This window comes from Periophthalmus magnuspinnatus, chromosome 1 (genome assembly GCF_009829125.3).
Source record: "Periophthalmus magnuspinnatus isolate fPerMag1 chromosome 1, fPerMag1.2.pri, whole genome shotgun sequence".
Taxonomy (NCBI): Eukaryota; Metazoa; Chordata; class Actinopteri; order Gobiiformes; family Gobiidae; genus Periophthalmus; species Periophthalmus magnuspinnatus.
The window spans coordinates 27,509,997-27,532,440 of record NC_047126.1 but is presented as its reverse complement, the minus strand read 5'-3'; the positions used below and the strand labels follow the sequence as shown (position 1 = coordinate 27,532,440).

Genomic DNA, 22,444 nt, shown 5'->3' with positions numbered 1-22,444 from the left:
CATCAGTACATGCTCATACTCATATAGTCATAACCGTGAATACAACAAATGTAACCTGACTTGAGTTTGAAGTATCCTTTGTGCCTATTTGCTCAATATTTAATATGCAAAGAGCCACCCCTTTGAAACAAGACAGTTCTTGTATTGACAATCCCAAAACGCACTCAGCACTTCCCACCTGCGTTCTGCCTCACTGAGAACTATACCGCACTCCTAATCTCCCGGCGCCAACCAGTGACAGCACACAGCGATCATGCAAATCCAAGCACCATAAAAAATTCAGGAACCCCAATGACAAGCAAAGGAACGAGGGGGAAAGAGAAAAAAAAAAAAAACAACGGGACACTCCACGGAGAATTGTGCAGCAAAATCTCCGCCTATGCCGCCTCAGGTAAGTGGGGATACGTTGTCTGCATTAATGGGGGACTGCTTTGAAGTTGAGAGAAAAGAAAGAATAGAGTGGGAGAGATGACAATAGCTACTAAAGAGTCACAAGTCCCCAGCTTTAGAGGTACAGCGGTTGTACAAGCTCCAGGTGGGATGAGCAGCGTTTAGTGAACATGGGGATGATACAGGCAGGCTGTGACTTGTGTTGGGACTAGATGAATGGGACCTCTCCAGTGCATGTTCCTGTTTGATGTAATTACATTCGCTTCAAACATTATGAGACTTGTTTGTGCCGCGATGTACCTGCAGGAGTTCACAGGGGTAAGAAGGCATTCATGGCCTCAAGAGGGTTGCAAGTAAGAAAGTATTAGATGTGGTTTAGTGCCAAGTTATACATTGCTAGTGGGTAAACTTTAATCAGATTGGTGGTAGAGTGGTTAGTGTTGGCTGTTCAGGGTTTCTTACAGGTTTATACTGTCCAGGTTGTAACTTATTGCCTCTGTTCATCAAAAAGCACTGTTTACAGATTGTATATATAAGTAAAAAGTACAAGTATCATGTGAAAAAATCTACTTAAGTAAAAGTATTAAAGTACCTGTTTAAAAATTCACTTAAAGAGTAAAAAGTAAAACTAAGATAAAGATTTTGCTCAACAGAAACCAAATTGAATTAAATCAATTATTTTCCTAGCAGTTTTATTTAACCCTAACCCTATTTGTTTATTTTTGTTGGCTCAAAATACTTTTACTTTTCTGTCCAGTTCAAAAATGTAGCGAAGTAAAAAGTGCAAATACCTTCTCACAAATGTGGTAAAGTAAAAAGTACGCACTTTAAAATGTACTTAAGTAAACTACCTCAAATGTTTACTTAAGTACAGTACTTTACTACTTTTACTTGGTTACGTTCCACCACTGCTTTATTTAGACATAGAGTACAGTATATGAACAAATAAACAGAAGTACTAAGAATGCAATAGACAGATCAATAACAAGAAATAGGTAATAAAACAATAATTGGAGCGTGGGTGGGGTATCTGCACTTAAGTAAATTATACAGCGAATATATTTTACTTTTATTTCACCACATTTGAGAGCAGTTTCTGTACTATCTGCTCCACTATATTTCCAAACTGGGCTGAAAAATAAAAGAGTCTTTTATTATAGCTTGAGACCTGCTGAAAAAGCCGAGGGGTTTATTTTTAACATGTTCATACAAATCTTGATCAAAATCACTACATTTGAAGCTTCATTAGATCTCAGAATCTGTGTGAAATACTTTTAGTTTTTACTCTTTAAGTTTATTTTCAAACAGGTACTTTAATACTGTTACTTAAGTAGACTTTTTTCATGTGGTACTTTTACTGGAGTATGTTTTCGCGCCTGTATCTGTATTTTTACTCACTACAGGGCGGCTCCATAGTCTCATGGGAAACACAGCTGTTGGCAAATTTTGGGTTTGATTCCATAAAACTTGAGTGGTATTTCCATCCAGTGCTGCGAGGTACTCAACCCTTTTATATGTTTTTACCTGTTTTTTGAGTCCAATCTAAACCAGTCCAAATATTAAAAAAAATAATAATAATGAAAAAATAAAAATAAATGCACTGACTATGACCCAAAAGGCTTAATTCAGAAAAAAATAAATAACAACATCCTTTTGCCCCAGTAACTCCAGAATAACACTTGGGTGCATGTGACACCCCCCTCCCCCCTCCCGTCCCATCATGCATCACCCACGTCCCAAACTAGAGACACAGCACGCGGACCCTTGCTCGACTCCCATCAGATGACCTTCTCCTTCCTCATAAAGCTCGCATTGATCGGCGCAAGTCAGGAGTGTTTGGCATGGTCAACCTTAGAGCTCCAAAATGTCTCATGGCCAGTCACTCTTCTCCCACTTATTTTCGAACACCGCCATCGCTCCCTCCTCTTCTCTTCCTCCTCCCCTTAGGAGCATCGGTGGGAACGGAGAGTCGAACTATTTCCCCCGGGCCCGTGCTGCGGAGCTTGTCCTTTGCTCGCCGAGAGTGTAAATGAAGGTGTGGAGAGGTTGTGTTTAAGTTCATATTTCCCCCGGGTGGCGCAGCACGGCAGAAGAGAGACCAAGGACATGGGACATTGATCGCACTGAGTAAATGTTGTCAAGGTAGAAAACAGCTTGGAGATGAGAAAAGTATTTGTCTTTTTGTCCAATAACGGAGGTTTGTCTCACCCAATTGCACAGGTGAAGAACTAGAGGGATGGAAATAAGGGACAATTGGAGTTTATTGAATTTGAATGTGTTTATTGAATACTAATCATGCTAGACAAGATCTGTAAAGGTCTAATGGACAGATTTGTTTAGGGCTTTAGAACAGGGTTATAGTCTATTGCAAGATAGGTCCAAAGATGCTAACTCCAGCCCATAGACCGGGGGTGTCAGAATCATTTTCACAGAGGGCCACATCAACAAACTGGTTTCCCTCAAAGGACCAGACGTAACTCTAAGACAGTATAAATGTAACTAAATATAACCAGATGTAATGTAAAATAAATGCAACTACTTTTTAATCTTGTTAGTTAACCATTTCTATATTTATTACTTATTCAAGTTACAAATATTGCATACGGATTTGCATAGATATGAAAAAATGGCTGTGTAACTCCTGTATCTCCTGATAAACTCATATTTTAAGACCGTCATACCTTTTAATTTACCTTGTCGCGGGCCACATAAAATGACGTGGCGCTCCACATTTGGCCCATGGGCCTTGAGTTTGACACATGTGCCATATATAATTAGATATAGTTAAGCTAACCTGCTAGCCACCGCACTCCAAATTGAAAGTAAACACGAGTGCAATTCCTGCTCCAATGACTCCAGTTCACTTTCTATTGAAAAACTGTCACCTCTCTCTCCCTAACTGCTGCTGTCAGGCTTGTCATTTTGGTCTTAAAATGTTCGTATTAACCCGCTCTACATGATCCTGGTGTTTTGTTTCTCTATTGTGTCCATACGTAAAGATGTGAACATTAATAACAGACAAATAGCAACGGGTTTGATTGACAGCGTTGAAAAGCGAGAAGGGGTGTTAACTTCAACAGCCTCGCTCTGGATTGGCTCTTTGGTTGCTATGATACTCTCAGTCGGAATTACAAATATGGAACTGCTAGCCTCAATGAGCTTCATTTGACTGGAGCTGAACGCTGTGGGTGACGTCACACTCACTTAGTCCACTTCTTTACACAGTCTGTGGTCCGGCCACAAGCGGTCAGCAAAGAAACAACCATTGACTGATGAGATAATTGTTCAGGATTGGAGATTTTGCGAGATAGGACTAATGTTTTGCCATATCTTGGTTCAATCAAACAGAGGAAGAGTGACTTTATAATAGCAAGATAAATTCCAGTTCTATTTACTTTGAATTTATATTGTACTGTACCTCAATTTGTACTTAATCTCATAAAAATTAAATAAAGTATGGCATTCGGTCATTTATGAAGCTCCACTATGTAACATTGCAGTCAATAAAAAAAAAAAAAATGTTAAAAGCATTTACTTCAAATTCAAGACATTTTACAGCTTAAAAATACTCCTCTGTGGGTCACCTCTTCATAGATCTGACTCATAACTTAGCTTGATGGCAGCCACCAATAAGAACGCACAGTTTTAAGCCAATAAAACACCTGTAATTAAATCCTTTTTACACATTAGCTCTTTGGGTGGGCAGAATAGCATATATTTACTCTCAATTAATAATGCATAAGAACAATGGGAAAAAAAAGTAATCATATCTTGAGTGTTCGGAGATAGTTTTAAGTGCTGTATGTTTTGCTAATAAAAACATCCATACTTAGTGACAGTGTGTCAATAGTGTACAGCAGGACTAAGAAACACAAGGCGCTGGCACATGAATATTTAATGTCACCTCTTGTCTTGATAAGGACACTGTGCGGCGCTCCCTCAGGCTAACTCGCACTTATACATAAACTTGACCTGACTCGGTGTCACAATAGCGCATAACTTATTTAAGAAAAAGTTAAATGTACGAGAATGCAGCGTAGAATTACTGGTCGAAGTTTCTATCTGTCTCCTAATGGTGAGGAGAACTTGCAGCCAATCCCACTGTTCTTGGGGGAAGAGTCAAGCTGACCTTTTTGGCCCTCTCTCTGCTTGGCTAGTGACTGAAACTTAATGAACGGAGGACCACGCCGGGGTGATAGATCCAGGAGAGGGTGCGTGAGGCTGATGGGGCGTCCCAGGAGGCTGAGCACTTCACTAGCAGGTTCAATAGCTCATTATCAGGGCTCCCGCGGGGTAATTAGCGAACAGTGGGGATCCTGTCACTGGGACAAATAAACATATTCGGCTGTTCTCTGTCGGGCTGGTACAGTTAGTCTGGCTGTGTTTTTAAAATCATTTTGTCAGGTGATTTGTCTTTTATACTCAGTTATTTTTACAATTTCGTGCATAATTCATTCGCTCTATACTCGGTGGTGTCCTATTGTATCCACAGCTGCCCTAGGACAGACTTACAGAAAACAGGTTCCCATTCTGCGCCATCAGCCCCTCCGACCACCATAAACGCTCATACAACACAGACACCACATTCATACTGGGGAATGTGGGTGCGGTTGCCCCTTGGAGCACTAACCAGGCCCGGCCCTGTTTAGCTTTTGAGATCTGACGAAATCAAGGTTTGACAAAAAGGTTTGGCCACAGACGATGCCAAACAGGTGAAGAATGCATAATAAAAATACATAAAAAATATGCTGATGTATCATGTCCTTGGTTAACATTTGACATGGATAAAAAGAAAGCTTAACGCTGGTGAGGGACATCTTTTGAGAAGCCGTCTGGTTCAAAAAAGCAATGCTATAAAGAATTCAAAAGTATGAACTAAATTAAACACAGTGAGGCCAAAACAGGGAACTGAATCACACTATTTATTTATTTATTTATTTAAAATGCTGTCAAAACCTCTTGCAGACACAATTTTGTGTCTTATCCATAGACTGTATAAAGAAGTGGACTAAGGGAGTTTGATTGACAGCTCCAGTCAAATGAAGCTCATCAAGGCTAGCGGTTATAGGGGTCAATTTCGAGTCGAGTTCCATATTTGGAATTCCGACCCTGAGTATCACAGCAACCAAAGAGCCAATCAGGAGCGAAGCTGTTGAAGGTAACACCTCTTCCCACCTACACATCTGGTTTAGCAGGGAGCGGGCGCTTTGCAACTCTGTCAATCAAACCTGTTGCTAACACTAACAGGAGTGACCTCAGGGAAAGAAGGCAGCTGAGTGAATGATTGCATTAAGCAGGGTCATCATGAAGGAAGCAAGGAAATACACTCCAACAAACCATTACTGACGAGAATTAATATTCAGGTTCACTTCACAAGTTTTGTCTAATGCAGCCAGAGCTCCACCACAGTAAAGATACACAGGCAACTTGACCTTTTATAAGTACAATGTTTTTTTACTTTGCAAATAAAAGTGCTCATATGTTTTAAGGGCCCATATTACTAGCTATAATTCTGATCTGTTCTGAACACATCACAAACAGACCTGGAGTTGTGTTTTGTTTCATTCACACATGTTTAACACATAAATCCTGCATGTTTAAACTGAGTTCTTCTCTCAAGCAGTAAACACTCACCTTCCACCTTGTGATGTGGTAATACAGGAAGTGCTCCGCTGTGTTTTTAAATTCCACACACCTTCACTGGAATCATTTGGATCGTTTCAGCTCTGGATTTCTCCATCTCTACTCAACAAAAGGTAAAAAACAGTTGTTAACTTGAAAACCACTGCTTCATGACAGCATAAGGTGGAATAGAGCCATTTGAGGTTTGGGGATGCAGACAATTTAATAATGAAAGATTACTCAAACGTGTGTGAGTGAAACAAAACACAACTCTGGGTATGTTTTTGATGATGTAACAACATTTTAAAATGGCTTAAAGCTCACAGGAGTCAATTTTGCGTAATATAAGACCTTTAAAGTCTATATTTTAAAGATGCACTTTTTGTTGAAGAGGTCTGCTGTCTGCTTGTCTCCAACTATTTTGCATGTTTGTATTTCTTGTATTACTCAAAAACACCAAAAATACACATTCTTACTGAGTTCGCCTATCCACAGATTTGACCTGTAACATGGTCCAATAGTGTCTCCGTGGAGATATATAGGTTTAATGCCATACTGTGGAATGTTTCAGACAGTGGAATAACATCTCTAATGAGACTTGCAGTTACACAGTGCAACTTTAAATGTAATAAACTATCTATTTTTTCTGCACTTTATTTCTATCGCTGAACATCTACATTACTTAGTGTCTTGTTGAAAATAGCTATGCTGCTATTTGTTTTTCAAAATGCCTCACTCCCCACTGTTGCCAGCAGAGGGCATCATAAATAAAAACCAAGAATTCAAAAGGAGAGCTGCAAACGAACATACTTTTTGATTTGTACTGAAAATATATGTTAGGTCGCCATTTTATATGTTCATTTATGCTAAATTATAAAACAAAAAAAGGTCCAAAAAGGGCCTAACTAAAGCACAATTGCTACATATGTCCCATTTTAGAAGAACTTTTGTTTTGTTGCCTGCATTTCTCATTTAATTAGCAGCGTAAGCCCTCTGATGAACTAGCAGCTGCTCTTTGCTCTCCCACGGCCTTGAGTGTATGAATATGCATATCCCAGGACACCCCCGACCGGCTTGTTACACCCAAAACGGATTCTAGCACAAGACTTAATCCCTGATCTATTATTTACCCGTTGACCAAACATGCAAGTGGGGCTTCCAGACGCTCAACTTGATAGAAACGACCGTCATGGGACTACACAACAGAGGAGGAAGAGGAGGAGGGAGGGAGCGGGAGAGAAGAGGGGAGGAAGATGCTGCATACTCAAAAACACACCCTTCATATCTCCTCACTTTGGAGATGTCTCAGTCAGGAAAACGTTGAGCAAATTTGAAAAACACGCGCGGAGTGAAAGTTTAATGAGCGAGCGAGGAGGATTAGAGGGACACGGCTGCAGCAGTGTGAAATATCTGCGCTCGTGCATTTGTTTATGTACGTTCAGTTTGTGCGTGGAGTGTGTAGAGTCGCAGGAGGGCAGAGAAAGATGAGGATGCGAGAGGAGGAAGAGCAAAAACGGAACATATTCAAATGACAATATGATGTTAAAGATCGGGTATTATGCAAAATCTACTATTTGGAGCTATAAAAAAACATGCCTGAAGAGGTGTCAGATGTCATCCACAAATGTTTCAGTATTTTTGCGAACTCTCCCGGGATCTGTTCGCTTAACTACCACACGACAATCAATCTCCATAAATATACAAAAATACCATACACAGTAACTTGACAGACGTGATGCGACGTGCAGTAGTTTCATTAGCAGGATGCACGCTGATTGTGTTGTGATAGTGCTCTGAAGGGGGAGCGACTTAACCTGGAGAGCAAACGAAAGGTCAAAACTTTAAGTCAAATTCTAAAACATTTTGATGTGTTGTTTTTGGTGAATATAGCATTTTCCAAACAATAAAAGGTAACATAGTGATCGAAATATGTTATGTGTTAGCAGTTAATACCCCATATAAGAATTTAAACTTGCAAAATAATAAAATAACAGGATTTTTAAACTGTCATCAAGTTGTCATTTTACTATTAGATGACAAATAAGTTCTCTTTACCCCATATGTTTATATTTGTAGCTGTTTTATATAACATAGCTTACACAGATCTATATACATTTCTTAAAAACTGCAAAACTGAAAAGACGTCCATGTTTTTTATTATTATTTAAAATAGGAAGTATGTGAAAACTGAACATTTCTGAGCACGCAAGCTTCAATCATGCATTAATTAATCAAAATATAAGTGAGTAACTGGATGACGTGGGAACACTGGTATAACAGGACTGAGATCTCATTCAAGTTGGTCACATATAGACTAATGGTATATGAGACCCTTAATGTGCTGTATGGTTTCCCTGTGTATTCAGATCAGAACACTCGGTCGTATTCTATGTGAGTGGAATAACAGACCGAGCATTGAAAAGCATTGAAATCACGCTGTCAGATGATTAAAACGAAACTAGGCTACGAGGTTGTTTATTTTTTGCATTGAATAACAAGGTCCGGTGAACATCAATGTGGTATTTGTGGTTTTCAGATTGTAGGACGTGATGATGTCATACTCAGAGATGGGAGAGAGACAGTGTATTTTCATATTGTTACATGAAATATCCAAACTGTAAATTTACAAATGTTGAACGTGATCATTTCTATTATTGATGAGACGCAAGAACTTACTGTATTAACGATATTCATGTCAGCTGCCCCTATCTCTATTTGTATTAAATATGATTATGTCACCTGAAACACAGCAATTCTTCATTATTTTTTTATGATAAACAGTTTCTTGCCTTTTGAATATTTCACTCATTTACATTTGACATGAATAGCAGGAAATAGCATTGGGTTAGGCCTACAAGTAAACTTCATGGAGTGACTGAAAACTTGAGTCTTTCTTTTGCACTACAATGTCCAGAACAGACCAAATCACTTCTGTACACAGGGAAATGTAAGTCTATGATTGTCCTCTTTTCCATTAGTCTATTATGTGCCTAAACCTCAAAAACTATTGCCTTTAACTCAACAGTTTGCTGAACAAAGTGAAACAATAAAGCTTATAAATGAAAGGATTAAAACTCAACTGTTATCGTGGGACTGCGCTAATTACGCGTATAAAAACTGCCTACATTTTATTTTCAGTGATTAAACGTTTGCTCTCGTTTGGTTATAGAAGCCAACACTATTTGCTGAATGACAAAACTCACTAAATCTGAATAAGGCAGAAGGAATCTCCCTGTTTGTTAACGCTCTGGTGCTGTTTTAAGCGCCACTCTCCCCAAACTCTGGACATTTTTTGGCACATTCTTGTGTCACAAAGATGTGACTCTACACGCTGACACCACATCGTAAATCAAAAGCTCGGGCACAGACAGCGTGTTGACCTTCAGTGGCGCAAACACAGTGCGGATTCACGGCGGAGGAGCCTGGAGAGACGAGCCTTGCTTTTTTATTCTCCCGCTCCGAGTGCCCGCTGCGTGTATCGCCCGCCTTGAGGAAGCCAACACACGAGGGGCAGCGCGTAACACTTTTTCCACATAGGTAGAGCCACAGAGCCGGGAGTTAGGAGCCTGCGTCTTGTCAGCTTTCCCTCAACAGTCGCTTCGGACACGGGGCACAGCGCGCGGGACTTTCTCTCCCTTCTCCCTTCTGCTCTCTCTTTCCTCCGCGCTCACCTCAAAACGTCGTGACGCACGGAGATATCGATCCACACGCAGCGAGTAAGAAGAAAAAAAACAAAAAACGTGACTGACGCTTCGTGTGTGATGTTGAGCCGAAAAGTTTGCGATGAAGAGCTTTTATTGAACGCCGAGAGTGAAGAGGGGCCAGGCGGCGCTGGAGAGGACAAAGTTCCCCGCTTGAGGGCGAAGTCAGACTTTGGCGCAGGAGACGGGCTCTGTCAGATACAACATGCTGCAATGGTAGGATAAATATGACACGCCGTGGACTGTCGCCTTTTTACTTTCACTGTGGAATCTTGTCTCTTTGCTTTTTTCGTGCCTTGGCGTGTCCCAGATCAGTGAACGGAGACACGCGCTGACCAACTTTACGCACAAGTCTACCTCGCTTCAAATCACTTTTTCTCCTCACCTGTTGCTTTTCCTTGATCCTCTGCTTTTTTTTTCCTTCTTCCTCTAATCCACGTTGAACATTGTGCAGACTGAATGCAATGACACAAGAAAAAAAAAGCTATATTTTATTACAATTACGCACGCCTGTTTTTGGTAATTGTAACTGTAATTGTAATATCTGTGTCCAAGGGCTGATTTCAAACCTTCTGGATCAATAAAGTTTAAGTCTAAGTCTAAAAACAACACACACGCCCCCTTGTCAAAATGTAAGAAATGAAAATCACAGCCTAAATGTTATTTCCAACACTCTCTGAGCAATAGTACCCAGATCTCAGTCATAATACACAAAGATATCCCCAAAACACATTACAAAAACCAAATGCAACAATCAAACTGTTTCTCCTCTACTTCTACTTCTTCTACCTTTCCTCTTTTTCTGTTTCCTTAAAAATACAATCACTGAAATAAATTACACACATGGAGCAACGCAATTTCGCAGAGGTTCTCATAAATACTGTATGTTGAATGAATATGCGTCATTAAAAAGCAGATGTTTTAGTGGCTGTTGTAAAATCCGGGTTGTGTCTGGGCCCAGGGAGATTACTGAGCCTCCGAGCTTTGACAGAATTCCTTCTCATATTGCACTTGCTCCTTTAACGTTTTATTGGATTTGTGGAGTCACTGTTTTGTGTCAGTGTTTGGCTGTCGGACATATTGTCAGATTGGGGAGAATTGTATTGTAAATAGAGTATTTTTAGTTCCATTTGATCACGGGTTCTAGCAATTTCTCTCAAATCAATCTTTGGATGTATTTATACTTAGGCCTAACTCTTAAGTTTGTTTGAATATCATTTTCCAGCCGGGTAACTCGCCCCTGTGCATGTCCAAGGCCACTTTCTGTACAAAACAATATGTCTTTTTGTCAGTGGCAATAGTCAAGCAACCGCAAGCAAATCCCATCCCATGTTTACAATTTTCCTAGCTAATCCAAATCTTGGCAGTTTCATCTTCATTACTAGATTTTTTGCATATGCCATTGTGATCTCAGGCAAGACATTGTGCAAATATGTCACATGAGTCAAACCCAAGGCCCACGGTCCAAATGTGGCCCGCCATGTCATTTTATGTGGCCCGCCATGTCATTTTATGTGGCCCACGACAAGATAGATTAAAAGAACTGCCTTAAAATGTCAGTTTATCAGGAGATGCACAGTTATACAGACATATTTTTTACATTTATGGACATATATATGCAATATTTGTAACATGAATAAGTAATAAATACAGAAACAACAATTTGTCTGATGCGGCCCTCGGTGAAAATGGGTTTGACACCTCTGCAATATGTGCTAATGTAAACATACCAAAAATGCAGGTGAAAAAAAAAAACAGTGTTATTCCGTGTTATTTCTGACTTTCCTTATGAGTTTTTAAACACGTACATGAGTTTTGCTGTCACCGTAATGCTAACAACAACTAGAAAAAGCCTTACTTCCTGGTTGCACATGATAAAATACTTAATAATTACATGCAAAACGCACACACCGGTCTCGTTTTGACCCTAAGAGCTGCTTTAACACTGCCCATTTGTACTATACGACAAAACTCATCTCACTTACTTTACTTTTTTTCATTTTAAATCTGAGAAATTGTTCCACAGGGTATAAGTAAATGCTGATTGTGTCTTAGTCGAACATTTTATTTACATTATATGGGACAACAGCCGACAGGAGTGAGTTAGCTGAACAGTTAATATGGTTTGGTATTTGTAAAAAAAAATCAGATTAAACTCGTGATTGACAAGTTAAATCTGTCTTTATATAAATACTTTGTTCCCTGGTGCTTTTCTCTGCATACGTAGTTGTTTTTGCATGAATTCCCTGCAGTTGTAGTGCACTTCGGGTCAGATACATTGAGATATGTAAAGTCCTGTCATCTACTATTACTACTACTCCGACTCACCGTTCAGCACATGATAGGGCTCAGTATTTATTGTGTGTACTTTTTCTTTATACTGATGGGATAATGTTGGTTATTTTTCCGTCCTACGATGAGATTTGAGCTGTATTTTGAACTTCTATGACACATTATAGACACAAAGTAACAACTCAAGTGTCACGTTCTGTTATGTATTTACTGCAGCTCATATATTGTACATTTAGAATTCTGTTTTGGACGTAATTCTGGTTTATGGTTTGATTTATATTTACCTCAGCGATACACCGCACTTCAAAATGTGTTATCGTGACGCGAGCTTTTGCCACGCCCCCTAATCGATCGGCAGGACGTGTCTTTTTAGTCAACCAAGAATTTGTTTCGGAGCATCGGAGTATCGGAGTATCGGAGTATCGGAGTGGCGGGTGACACAGGAGGAATGTAAATTGACATTCTTGTGCGTCTCTGGAGCCGTCTCACACACCATGGCCACCGTTCCCTCCAACGCGGGGGTCCTCTCCGAGTTTATTAAGAGAACCCATCCATCTCTGTCACTCGCTTTGTGTGTCTGGACCAAGTCTGATACGTTTACACTTGTGTCAAAATGGGTAAAATGTGGGTAAAATGTACGTACTTGCAGGGCTGTCGTTATAATTACTACAGGGCGTCCGTAAAGTCTTGTTACAATTTTAAAATGTAATTACAAAGGTCATTGATAAGATATATTGATTACATTTGCTTTAATTAAATTGTTCTATCGTGCTCAGTGGTTATAAAAGTTTTTAATCACATTGTATTTTTTGGAAGTTCCTCCATCAAACATTTCCAGACCGTTGGATTGGAAGAGACCACCGCGTTCTCCAGATTTCACACCTCTGGATGTTTTTCTATGGGGCAGTGTTAAAGATGTCGTGTATCGAACAAAGATACGGGACAATACTGAACTGAATATAGCAAAAGATACACATGCAACGACTGATGAGGCTCTGCTACAGTGAAACAGGACAAGAAATACAGTACTGTGTGTATGTGCTTCATGACACTAATGGTGCACATACAGATACATGTAATAAATGAGAGACAGAAAGAGAGAGAGACAGAGAGAGAGAGAGACAGAGAGAGGGAGAGACAAAGAGAGAGAGAGAGAGTGAGAGAAAGAGAGAGAGACAAAGAGGCAGCGAGAGAGACAGAAAGAGAGAGAGACAGAGAGAGAGAGAAAGAGAGAGAGAGAGGCAGAGAGAGAGAAAGAGGCAGAGAGACAAAAAGAGGCAGAGAGACAAAGAGAGAGAGAGACAGAAAGAGAGAGAGACAAAGAGGCAGCAAGAGAGACATAAAGAGAGAGAGACAGAGAGAGGGCGAGACAAAGAGAGACAGAGACAGAGTGAGAGAAAGATAGAGACACAAAGAGACAGAGACAAAGAGAGAGAGAGAAAGAGACAGAGAGACAGGCAGAGAGACAAAAAGAGGCAGCGAGACAAAGAGATAGAGACAGAAAGAGAGAGAGAGAAAGAGGCAGCGAGAGAGACAAAGAGAGAGAGAGACAGGCAGAGAGAGAGAGAAAGAGACAGACAGACAGAAAGAGGCAGAGAGACAAAGAGAGAGAGACAGACAGAGAGAGAGACAAAGAGGCAGAGAGACAGAGAGAAAGAGAGATAGAAAGAGAGAGAGACAGAAAGAGAGAGAGACAGAGAGGCAGAGAGAGAGACAAAGAGAGATCAAAAGAGAGAGAGACAAAGAGTGATAGAGAGAGACAAAGATAGGCAGAGAGAGAAAAAGAGACAGAGAGACAAAGAGAGATAGAAAGAGAGAGACAAAGAGAGAGACAAAGAGAAAGAGAGAGAAGAGACAGAGAGAGAGAGAGACAGAAAGCAAGAGAGAGACAGAAAGAGACAGAGAGAAGGAGCGAGAGAAAGAAAGAGCAAGACAAGCGAAGTTAAACGCCACAGTTAGCCGCTCCGCTAATCCACTGGACAGGTATAGAGGCCGGCCACACTGCCCACTCCGCCCAGGACAGGCCTAATGAAGCCGCTCTGACCCCGGTGATCCCGACCCCATCCCCCTCACACCCATAACCGTGCCGTCTTGTCTTGTCTTATTACAATTTATGAGCTCTTGTGTCTGTGTTTCATCACTTCTTGTTTGCAAGTAGTTTTTCTTCGTTAATTTGCAGAGATAATAATTACCAATTGACCCCTGTAACAGCGCTCATTTGTGTCCGGGGCAAGAAACGATGTAGCCACACAAAACCGAGCACAAGTGTTGGATCAGAAAGAGCGCAAATCAAAGAGAGATAACAGCGATAGGTACGTTTCAATACTTCTCAGAAATATGTTTTTAATTACACATAATGTTCCATTTTTTTGCTGTTTCAAAGCCACTTGCTAATTTCATCGATTGTTTGTGTTGATTTTCAATTAGCAGCAGGATAGGTCAGTCAGAATCTGCCAATTTCAGAAAAGTGAGTGTCCAGTGGAGAAAAGATAATCATAGCTTCTTGATTTGGTAAAAATTCTTGCTTCTACTGCAACGAAATAAAGCTAATATTTCAGAAAGTGTACAACGTTTTTTGTAGAAGCCCAACCAGTGGAGAAGTTTGGCTCGGTTAGTCCATTTGGTAAGACTGTTCACCCTCCTCTCAAAATTGTGTGTGTAATAGAAAAGGTAAAAAGAGGTAAAAAAAAAAGGGTAATGTAAGTAGTTTTGGAGGTACAGTTGTCCCTCACTATTACACTATTTACATAAATGTTGGATCGCAGTGTGACTCTGAAGTGCTGTATGTTTGCAAGTTTTCTCCCCGACAAAACTCACAGAGAGAGCGACAGAGAGAGTGAGAGAGACAAAGAGAGTGAGAGCGACAGAGAGAGTGAGAGAGAGAGACAGACGGAGAGAGAGAAAAAGTCACAAAGAGAGACAGAGAGAGAGACATAAAGAGAGAGACACAAAGAGAGAGAGACAACGAGTGACAGAGAGAAGCACAGAGAGAGAGAGAGACAAAGAGAGACATAAAGAAACACAGAGAGAGACAAAGAGAGACAGAGAAGAGAAAACAAAGAGAGGCAGGGAGAGAGACAAAGAGAGAGAGAAACTCAGAGAGACAGACAAAGAGAGACAGAGAGAAAGACAGAAAGAGAGAGACACAGAGAGAGAGAGACAAAGAGAGACAGAGAGAGAGAGACAAAAAGGCAGAGAGAGGGAGACAGAGAGAGAGAGACAAAAAGGCAGATAGAGTCAGAGAGAGAGAGAGAGAGACACACAGAAAGAGAGAGATACAAAGAGGCAGACAGAGAGAAAGAGAAGGACAGCGAGAGAGAGACAAAGAGAGAGAGAGAAACAGAAAGAGAGAGATACAAAGAGGCAGACAGAGAGAAAGAGAGGGACAGAGAGAGAGAGAGACAAAGAGAGAGAGACAGAAAGAGAGAGAGACAAAGAGACAAAACCCACAATGTCGATGAAACGTTCTGCACCGACAAAGGCACCGACGAAGGTTTGAACTTTGAGAGAGATGTGAGAAAATGTTAATGCCTGTGTGAGAAAAGTGTATAAAGTGTGTGGTGAGGGGTTTCACAGCTTTAAAACATATATAATAACTGTAAGAAATAAAGCTGACTACTTTGCGGATTTTGTCTATTGCGGGTTATTTTTAGACCATAACCCCCGCGATACACCAGGGACCATTGTACGCAAAATTAGAATATCAACTATATTAAAACGTACTCTTTGAAAATACAACACCGTTTCCATGCCCGTAGATCCGGTCGTCGAGGTCCTCGCCTTCGCCTTCAGATCCTTATGATGCTAATAGGCCCTTCGTCAGCTTCTGGGGGCCTAAAAATACAAAAAGTTACAAACACTCCAGTGACTAATCAGAGACATACTGGATAGCAGGACTCCTCGTGTAATAAAGATCACAGTGGGAGAGCACATAAAACCACATTCACTATATACATAATTACATTTCTGTACCTTGCCGCGCTCAGGGACAGAGACACCTAATCTTCAGGCTCTGATTTACAGTAGAAGTCCGTACAAACAGCACAAGATAATGAGTAGGTGTTGTGACATAAGCGTTTAAGATGTGTTTTATCACTGGCATGGTAATATCACAGAGAGGCTGGTAATGCAGTTTTAAGCATGTGTTTGAATTGTAACCCGAGATGCCTTCTTACATGCGTTCCCTCGATGTCTGCTTTCAATTCATTTTACAGTCAAATACAGGCTTCTTAAATTACTTAAGCTAATGCCTGAGGAAATATTTGGTTTGGGGATAAAAATTCAAAATAAAGGATGTAGCCATTGGTAAAAGCGACTTCTATTCAGCCTATTACAATATTGGTTCAAGTGGTGCTGGCTTGATCTTTTATACCGAGATGTTTTACTTTTATGTTTTAAACCTACTTTCCTTTAAAATAAAATGAACTTATTGCAATCAAAAATAAGATTAGTGAACGGATTTAAAAAGTGGACGTAACAGGCAAATAAACTTGAACGTTACACAGTACAGTGTTCAATTACAGGTCATCCCTCCACAGATCTGACCTGTAACTTGACCCAGTGGTATCGCCTGCTTGTCTATAGTTTGTCTAGATTTATTTGATGCCGTACTGTGGAACATTCTGCAACACCGTGACATCTCCTCCAACAGAAAAGTTACACAGTGAACCTTTAAAGCTCCTATATTACACAAAATGGACTTTTTAAGCTTTAATCCATGTTAGAAACGCTGTTATCTCATCAAAAACATACTTGCAGTTATGTTGCTGTTTCTTTCGCACATGTATTATTGTATTATTATTATCTCCAAAGTTCAAAATGCTCTGTGGCACCTTGTGATGTCACGTGGTGGTAGTTTTCAAGTTAACAGCTGCCTTATAAACATATGATTCAAGGGAAGGTGTTTGGAGTTTAAAAACACAGTGGAGCACTTCCTGTATTACCACATGACATCACAATAAACACCTAAATATGCAGGATGTGTGTGTTAAACGTGTGAGTGAAACAAAACACAACTCCAGGGATGTATTTGGTAAGGAAACAAGTTAATATTTATGTATCTCTGAACATAACTGGAACATGCTAATTGTCATCGTTAAGGACTGGAAACTAACTTTTCACTGTTTGTCTGATTATAACCTTCTTTTTATCCATGTTTGAAACCAGCGTAAACGTAAAACTGGCTCACAAAACTAGCTAACTATATTTCTGTACCAAATTCTACATCACTTGCGACTTTACCTCCAGAAACTCTTACCTCTGAAACATGCCCACACCCAACGTGAAAAACTACTTTTGGCCCAAGTCAACTTTAAAATACACCCCACGGTTTCCCCCCTCCCGGACACCTCCATGAATCCAGGGTTTTCTGTTGAAATTTAGGGTGGCTTTAATTGATTCTGTCCAGAACTAATTACTGGCAACTGTGTCAAATAAACACTGGGTTGTCACTGAGCAGCCGGCGTCCGATTGGGAAATTACACCTCACTGGTAATCCATCCGCCCTCTGCAGGCCCCTAGTATAACTCATGTCCACGCCGCAGAAAGAGCAGAGAACAGGAGTACGCTTGTAACCAAATGGCTCAGCTGGGAGGTATAGGGTTATGGGGGATAATTTATATTTTATAGCTCCCTCCCGCTCCGACCGTGCTCTAGAATAAAGTTGTTTCGATCTTGTTCCATGAGAAGTGAAAATCTGGCCTTTCACTTGTGATGGGAAGTCCAGACACCACTTTGCTCCTTGTATCTGAGCGAGGTTAAACGCATTGTTGTGTTCAGGTAAAGAGGGGGGGATGACTGTGTAGAGTCCATAAAGAGGTGATGTAAGATGGATAGTAAAAGGGTAAATAATATTGTGCTGTTTTTAGTTGCGTGGGATTGGCTACAGTTGGACTATGCTTTAAAAAGTCCTATATTAAGCCATGTTATAACCATGTTTTGTTTCATTCACACCTGTTTGAGTTACCCTTTATTATTAGTCTATCTATATATCCAAAGCTCAAAATGCTCTGTTCCACCTTGTGATGTCATGAAGTGGTATTTTTCAACTTAACAGCTCTATACTTTTTACCTTTTCTTTAGTAGAAATTGGAAATTCTACGGCTGAAATGATTCAAATGATTCTAGTGAAGCTGTATAGAATTTAAAAACACAGCGGAGCACTTCCTATGTTACCACATGATGACATCACAAGGTGGAACAGAGTGTTTTCTGTTTGAGAGAAGAACTCAGCCTAAATATGCAGGATTTTAGTGTTAAACATGTGAGAATGAAACAAAAACAGCTCTGGGTATGTTTTTAATGAGGAAACATTATACTTTTTTTTTTTTTTTGTCTATCTCAGAAAATAGTATAGGATTGCTAATTGTAAAAACTGACTATTATGACTTATTGTGACTTTTTTAATCAAATATTCCCATGTTGTCACGATAGTAAAATTTCCAACTTGATTTTGATAATATGGACTAAAAAAAATAGACAAAAAAACCAAACAAACACTACTTTCTTTGATATTGTGATGTGGTGTTAAATCTGTGTAATCCTTGGTCCTTGGGCGTATACTAGTCTATGTCATCTTATAATGGTTCTGAGACTTCATTTCTGTCCTGTGAATGTGGCTTTTTTAGTATCGATTCCTGCTCAAATAGAATCTAGTTTCAATACCAGTTTTAGCATCGATTTGTACCTGACTTTTTATACTTTTGACGACCCTAACGCCAACATTGTTCCTGACTTTTCCTAACCTGTGCGTTAGTGTCCCATGCCCCAGTGGCTCGAAAAGCACTCGTCTCCTTGGCTTGTGATTTGATTAAAAGAGAAATCATTTGGCCTGGAGGTGTCTTTTCTGTTCCCTTCTAAAACGCCAGTGGAAGAAATCTGATATGACAAGATAAGTGGTAGCTCATGAAAAATTCCTAAGGATCTAGACGCGTCATGTTGACTTTGGACTTATTGCCCCGAGTGTCGACTTCAGAGCTGGTAACTGTGCCTGACAATGTTATTTTTACCTATAACCGTTGGCGCGGACTCCTCACTCTCATTTATAAACTGTTTATGTACTTTGAGGCAAAAAAAGTGGACAAAATCAACCGCGCACTCCATTCCTGGCTTTTTCTTCATAGACCGGCGATAATGATCAGTTTGTCTTGTAAAATTTAATAAAGTTTGGCTAGTCGCTAACATTTGCGCTGCGCGGTGACACTGCTAGCTTGTATTTGCGCGGGGGATTAGGTTGATTAAGCTGCACGGTGACGTTCCGCATGCTCCGGTGTTTGCATTATTCCGACAAATGAAAGCCGAATTAGACGCTCAAGTCCGATCTTGTTTCACGTTATGTTATGTCCTCGTGGTATGCGTCTTGCTAAATATTTTGATCAGTGAAATACAACGTGTAAAGGTGCACTATGCAACTTTTATAGTGGAATCCGCCATTTGTTTGAGATTCGAGAGTTGCCTGAAATGTTCCACAGCAGAACATTAAACACATATTATCTTATCTGCTCATTGTAGATGCTGTTTTTCATTATTTTTAGATATTATAAATGAAGAAGCAGCAGTCCAGGCAAAGCAATAACATCTCCATAGAGACCAGCAGTTGGCAGATCCCCCCAAAAACGAAACATTGCGCATCTTAAAGTGGACATATTATGCAAAAAAAAAAGACTTTTTAGAGGTTTTAACCATGTTTTAGTTGTTTTTCCCCTTTCGTTTACCCTCTCGAAGTTGTATTTTGTGTGATCCATGCGTTTTTATAACTAATCTTTATACTCCCGGATTCAAGCTGTCATTGCTCCGATCAACCCCCGTTCTCCACCAGTATACGCCCCCTGCTCTACCGACTGAGCTCTGGGCCACAGTAGCTCAGTTGGAAGAGCTTTTGTCCACGGATCCAAAATGTCGGCGGTTCAAATCCTGCTCTCAACATAAACATCACCAGTTGAAAGTTTAGATCCAGCGACCCACAGGTTGGCGGTGCAATTCCTGCTCCCACAGGTGAAGGCTGTCGTTGTGTCCTTGAGCAAGGCACTTAACCCCCCTCGCCCCTAGCGTCTGCGTACACACCGCTTTGAGTGCCTTGAAGGTGAAAAAGCGAAATATAAAAATGTGACCATGACCTCTATACTTTTGTTCTACAATTTTATTTTCTTAATCAGTGATCCATGTAGGCTCCGGGAGTGTTGTGTTGTCATTTTTGCATTAATGAAAAAAACAAAAAGCCCAAAAAACTCTTATATTAAGTAATTTTAGATCTTTTTTGCCAATTAAAACGTCCAAATTATAACATGATCCACTGGTGTCATAGATAATAACTACATAGCAGGTTTAAGCACAATATGTTTTTAATCTTGGCATAACATTTCTATACATTTCTACAATTCTATTTATATTTTTAAATAAATTCTTAAGTGATGTGTGCGTTTTTACCTGACATGTCCAAAGTGTGGCCCAGGGGCATTTCATGGGACGGGTCAAGATTCCCCATAGCCCCGAGCTTCTTTGTCAAAATGGATTACTTATGGACAACTAGCATTCACAGGGTTTTGAGGTTTGCCTGTTTATGCTATCTGACATTCTCTGACGTCTAATTAATTTTTTCCCTCTCTAGCTCTCTCATTAACCCCATTTTTACCAGTGTGTACATTGGCGACACCAACATACTTTTCCTACGTAAAAAGATACTGTTTTATAACTAAAGATACTATTGTTTTACAGTGTGTGGAAGCAGATAATATGGAGTCTTTACATTATAATTCTGTTTGGTTGTGACATTTTTTGAAGCCTCTGGGCAACCCCTGAATAATCCACAAAATTTGGCCTCAGAAATCACAGTTATTGTTTAAAAAAGGCCATATTACACTGTTTTCTGATCTATGTTATAATGTTGTTTCCTCATCAAACAGACCTGGAGTTGTGTTTAGGCTGAGTTCTTCTCTCAAACAGAAAACACTCTGTTCCACCTTGTGATGTCATCATGTGGTAATACAGGAAGTGCTCCACTGTGTTTCTAAACTCCATACACTTTCGCTAGAATCATTTGGATAACTTCAGCTCCAGAATTGCCTGTCTCTACTTTACAAAAGGTGAAAGATAGCTCTTGAAAACTACTACTTTATGACATCACAAGGTGGATATAGGTGCAGATATAGACAGAGTAATAATAAAGGGTTTTTCAGAGATGTGTGAATGAAACAAAACACAACTCTGGGTATGTTTTTGAACATTCTGAACATTCTCACCTGGCCTAAAGCTCACAAGAGTCAATTTTGCATAATATAGGACATTTAAGTTTTAGCAAGTTTTGTATGCTGTTTATGCTTTTCAACTTAGAACAAAAGTAGTTAGTGCTTTTACTCGATATTGCCCATCATATGTAAAATTGGGCATGTATACAGTCTATTATATACAGTGTTTTGTTTTTTTTAACAATTATTCTATATGTTTTGCAGCTGTAAAACTCCTCACCACACACTTTATACACTTTTCTCACACAGGTATTAACATTTTCTCACATTTCTCTCTTGTTTAAACTCTCTCAAAGTTCAAACCTTCGTAGGCGCCTTTGTCGGTGCAGAACGTTTCATCGACATTGTGGGTTTTGTCAGGTAGAAAACTTACAAACATACAGCACTTCAGAGTCACACTGTGATCCAACATTTATGTAAATTTGTCTGAACACATTCTGTACTGTACAGGAGACACGGCACGGAGGAGACTGATGGACAATGGTCTACAGTCCAACAGCCAATCAGGACGCACAACACAATGCACATTCATACGATGTAAAAAAGCATGTAGAATTACACAAAAAAATGAGTGAAACTGCGAGACCACAAAACGTGAACCACAAAATAGTGAGGGACAGCTGTATACAGATTTTTTTTTTTTTATTTACATATTTTTCTCATTTTTTTTAAACTTAAATTTATCACTTGCATTGTGTAAGATGACAATTATATGTTTTTTTGAAAGATCTCAACCAGCAACCTCCTTAACCAATCCTTAAACTACTCTGTGGTCGACAAACTCAACCCTCTAACTCCCCGTTAATAAACTATCATAAGTACGTCTAAAGTTGACAGTCCGTACACCCAGGTCGTGGAGACAATTCTTTCCCCACACTAGATCATTTTAAGTGACAACTGTACTACAAAGTCAAAGAAAAATATTTTGTTGGTGGTTTCCTTTGATTTGAGCGTGAGGCCACCAAGGTTTTGGCTTTAAGTACTCGAGAATTGCTCAGATGTTGGCACAGTTCATTGAAATAAGTAATTAGGGTTAACATGGCCTGACATTGGGAGCACATGGTGGAAAGTGAAGCTTGTTGCCAAAGTGTCTCCTCCTCATTAACACTGTGCCTGCTGTAGACGGCTCACATCTGGAGGCTGCTGCATTTGGGCAAGGCAAAAGGTCTTTGGAGTGTGGGCTATGAAACTAGTTGG

At 39.9% G+C, this 22,444-nt stretch overlaps 1 protein-coding gene across 4 annotated transcripts in view; it reads left to right on the top strand.

Annotated features, from left to right (window-relative positions):
- Positions 1 to 212: 212 nt before the first annotated feature.
- bnc2 (basonuclin 2) overlaps positions 213 to 22,444 on the top strand; it is a 247,329-nt gene continuing 225,097 nt past the window's right edge. For 2 of the 4 annotated variants that reach the window (XM_055224212.1, XM_055224207.1), the window contains exon 1: positions 213 to 391. In XM_055224212.1, coding sequence (XP_055080187.1) covers positions 380 to 391 — 12 coding nt within the window. In that variant the 5' untranslated portion in view covers positions 213 to 379. Of the gene's footprint in view, positions 392 to 9,762; positions 9,930 to 22,444 lie in introns of those variants that run through there. The other 2 variants (XM_055224206.1, XM_055224218.1) reach the window with 1 other exon arrangement.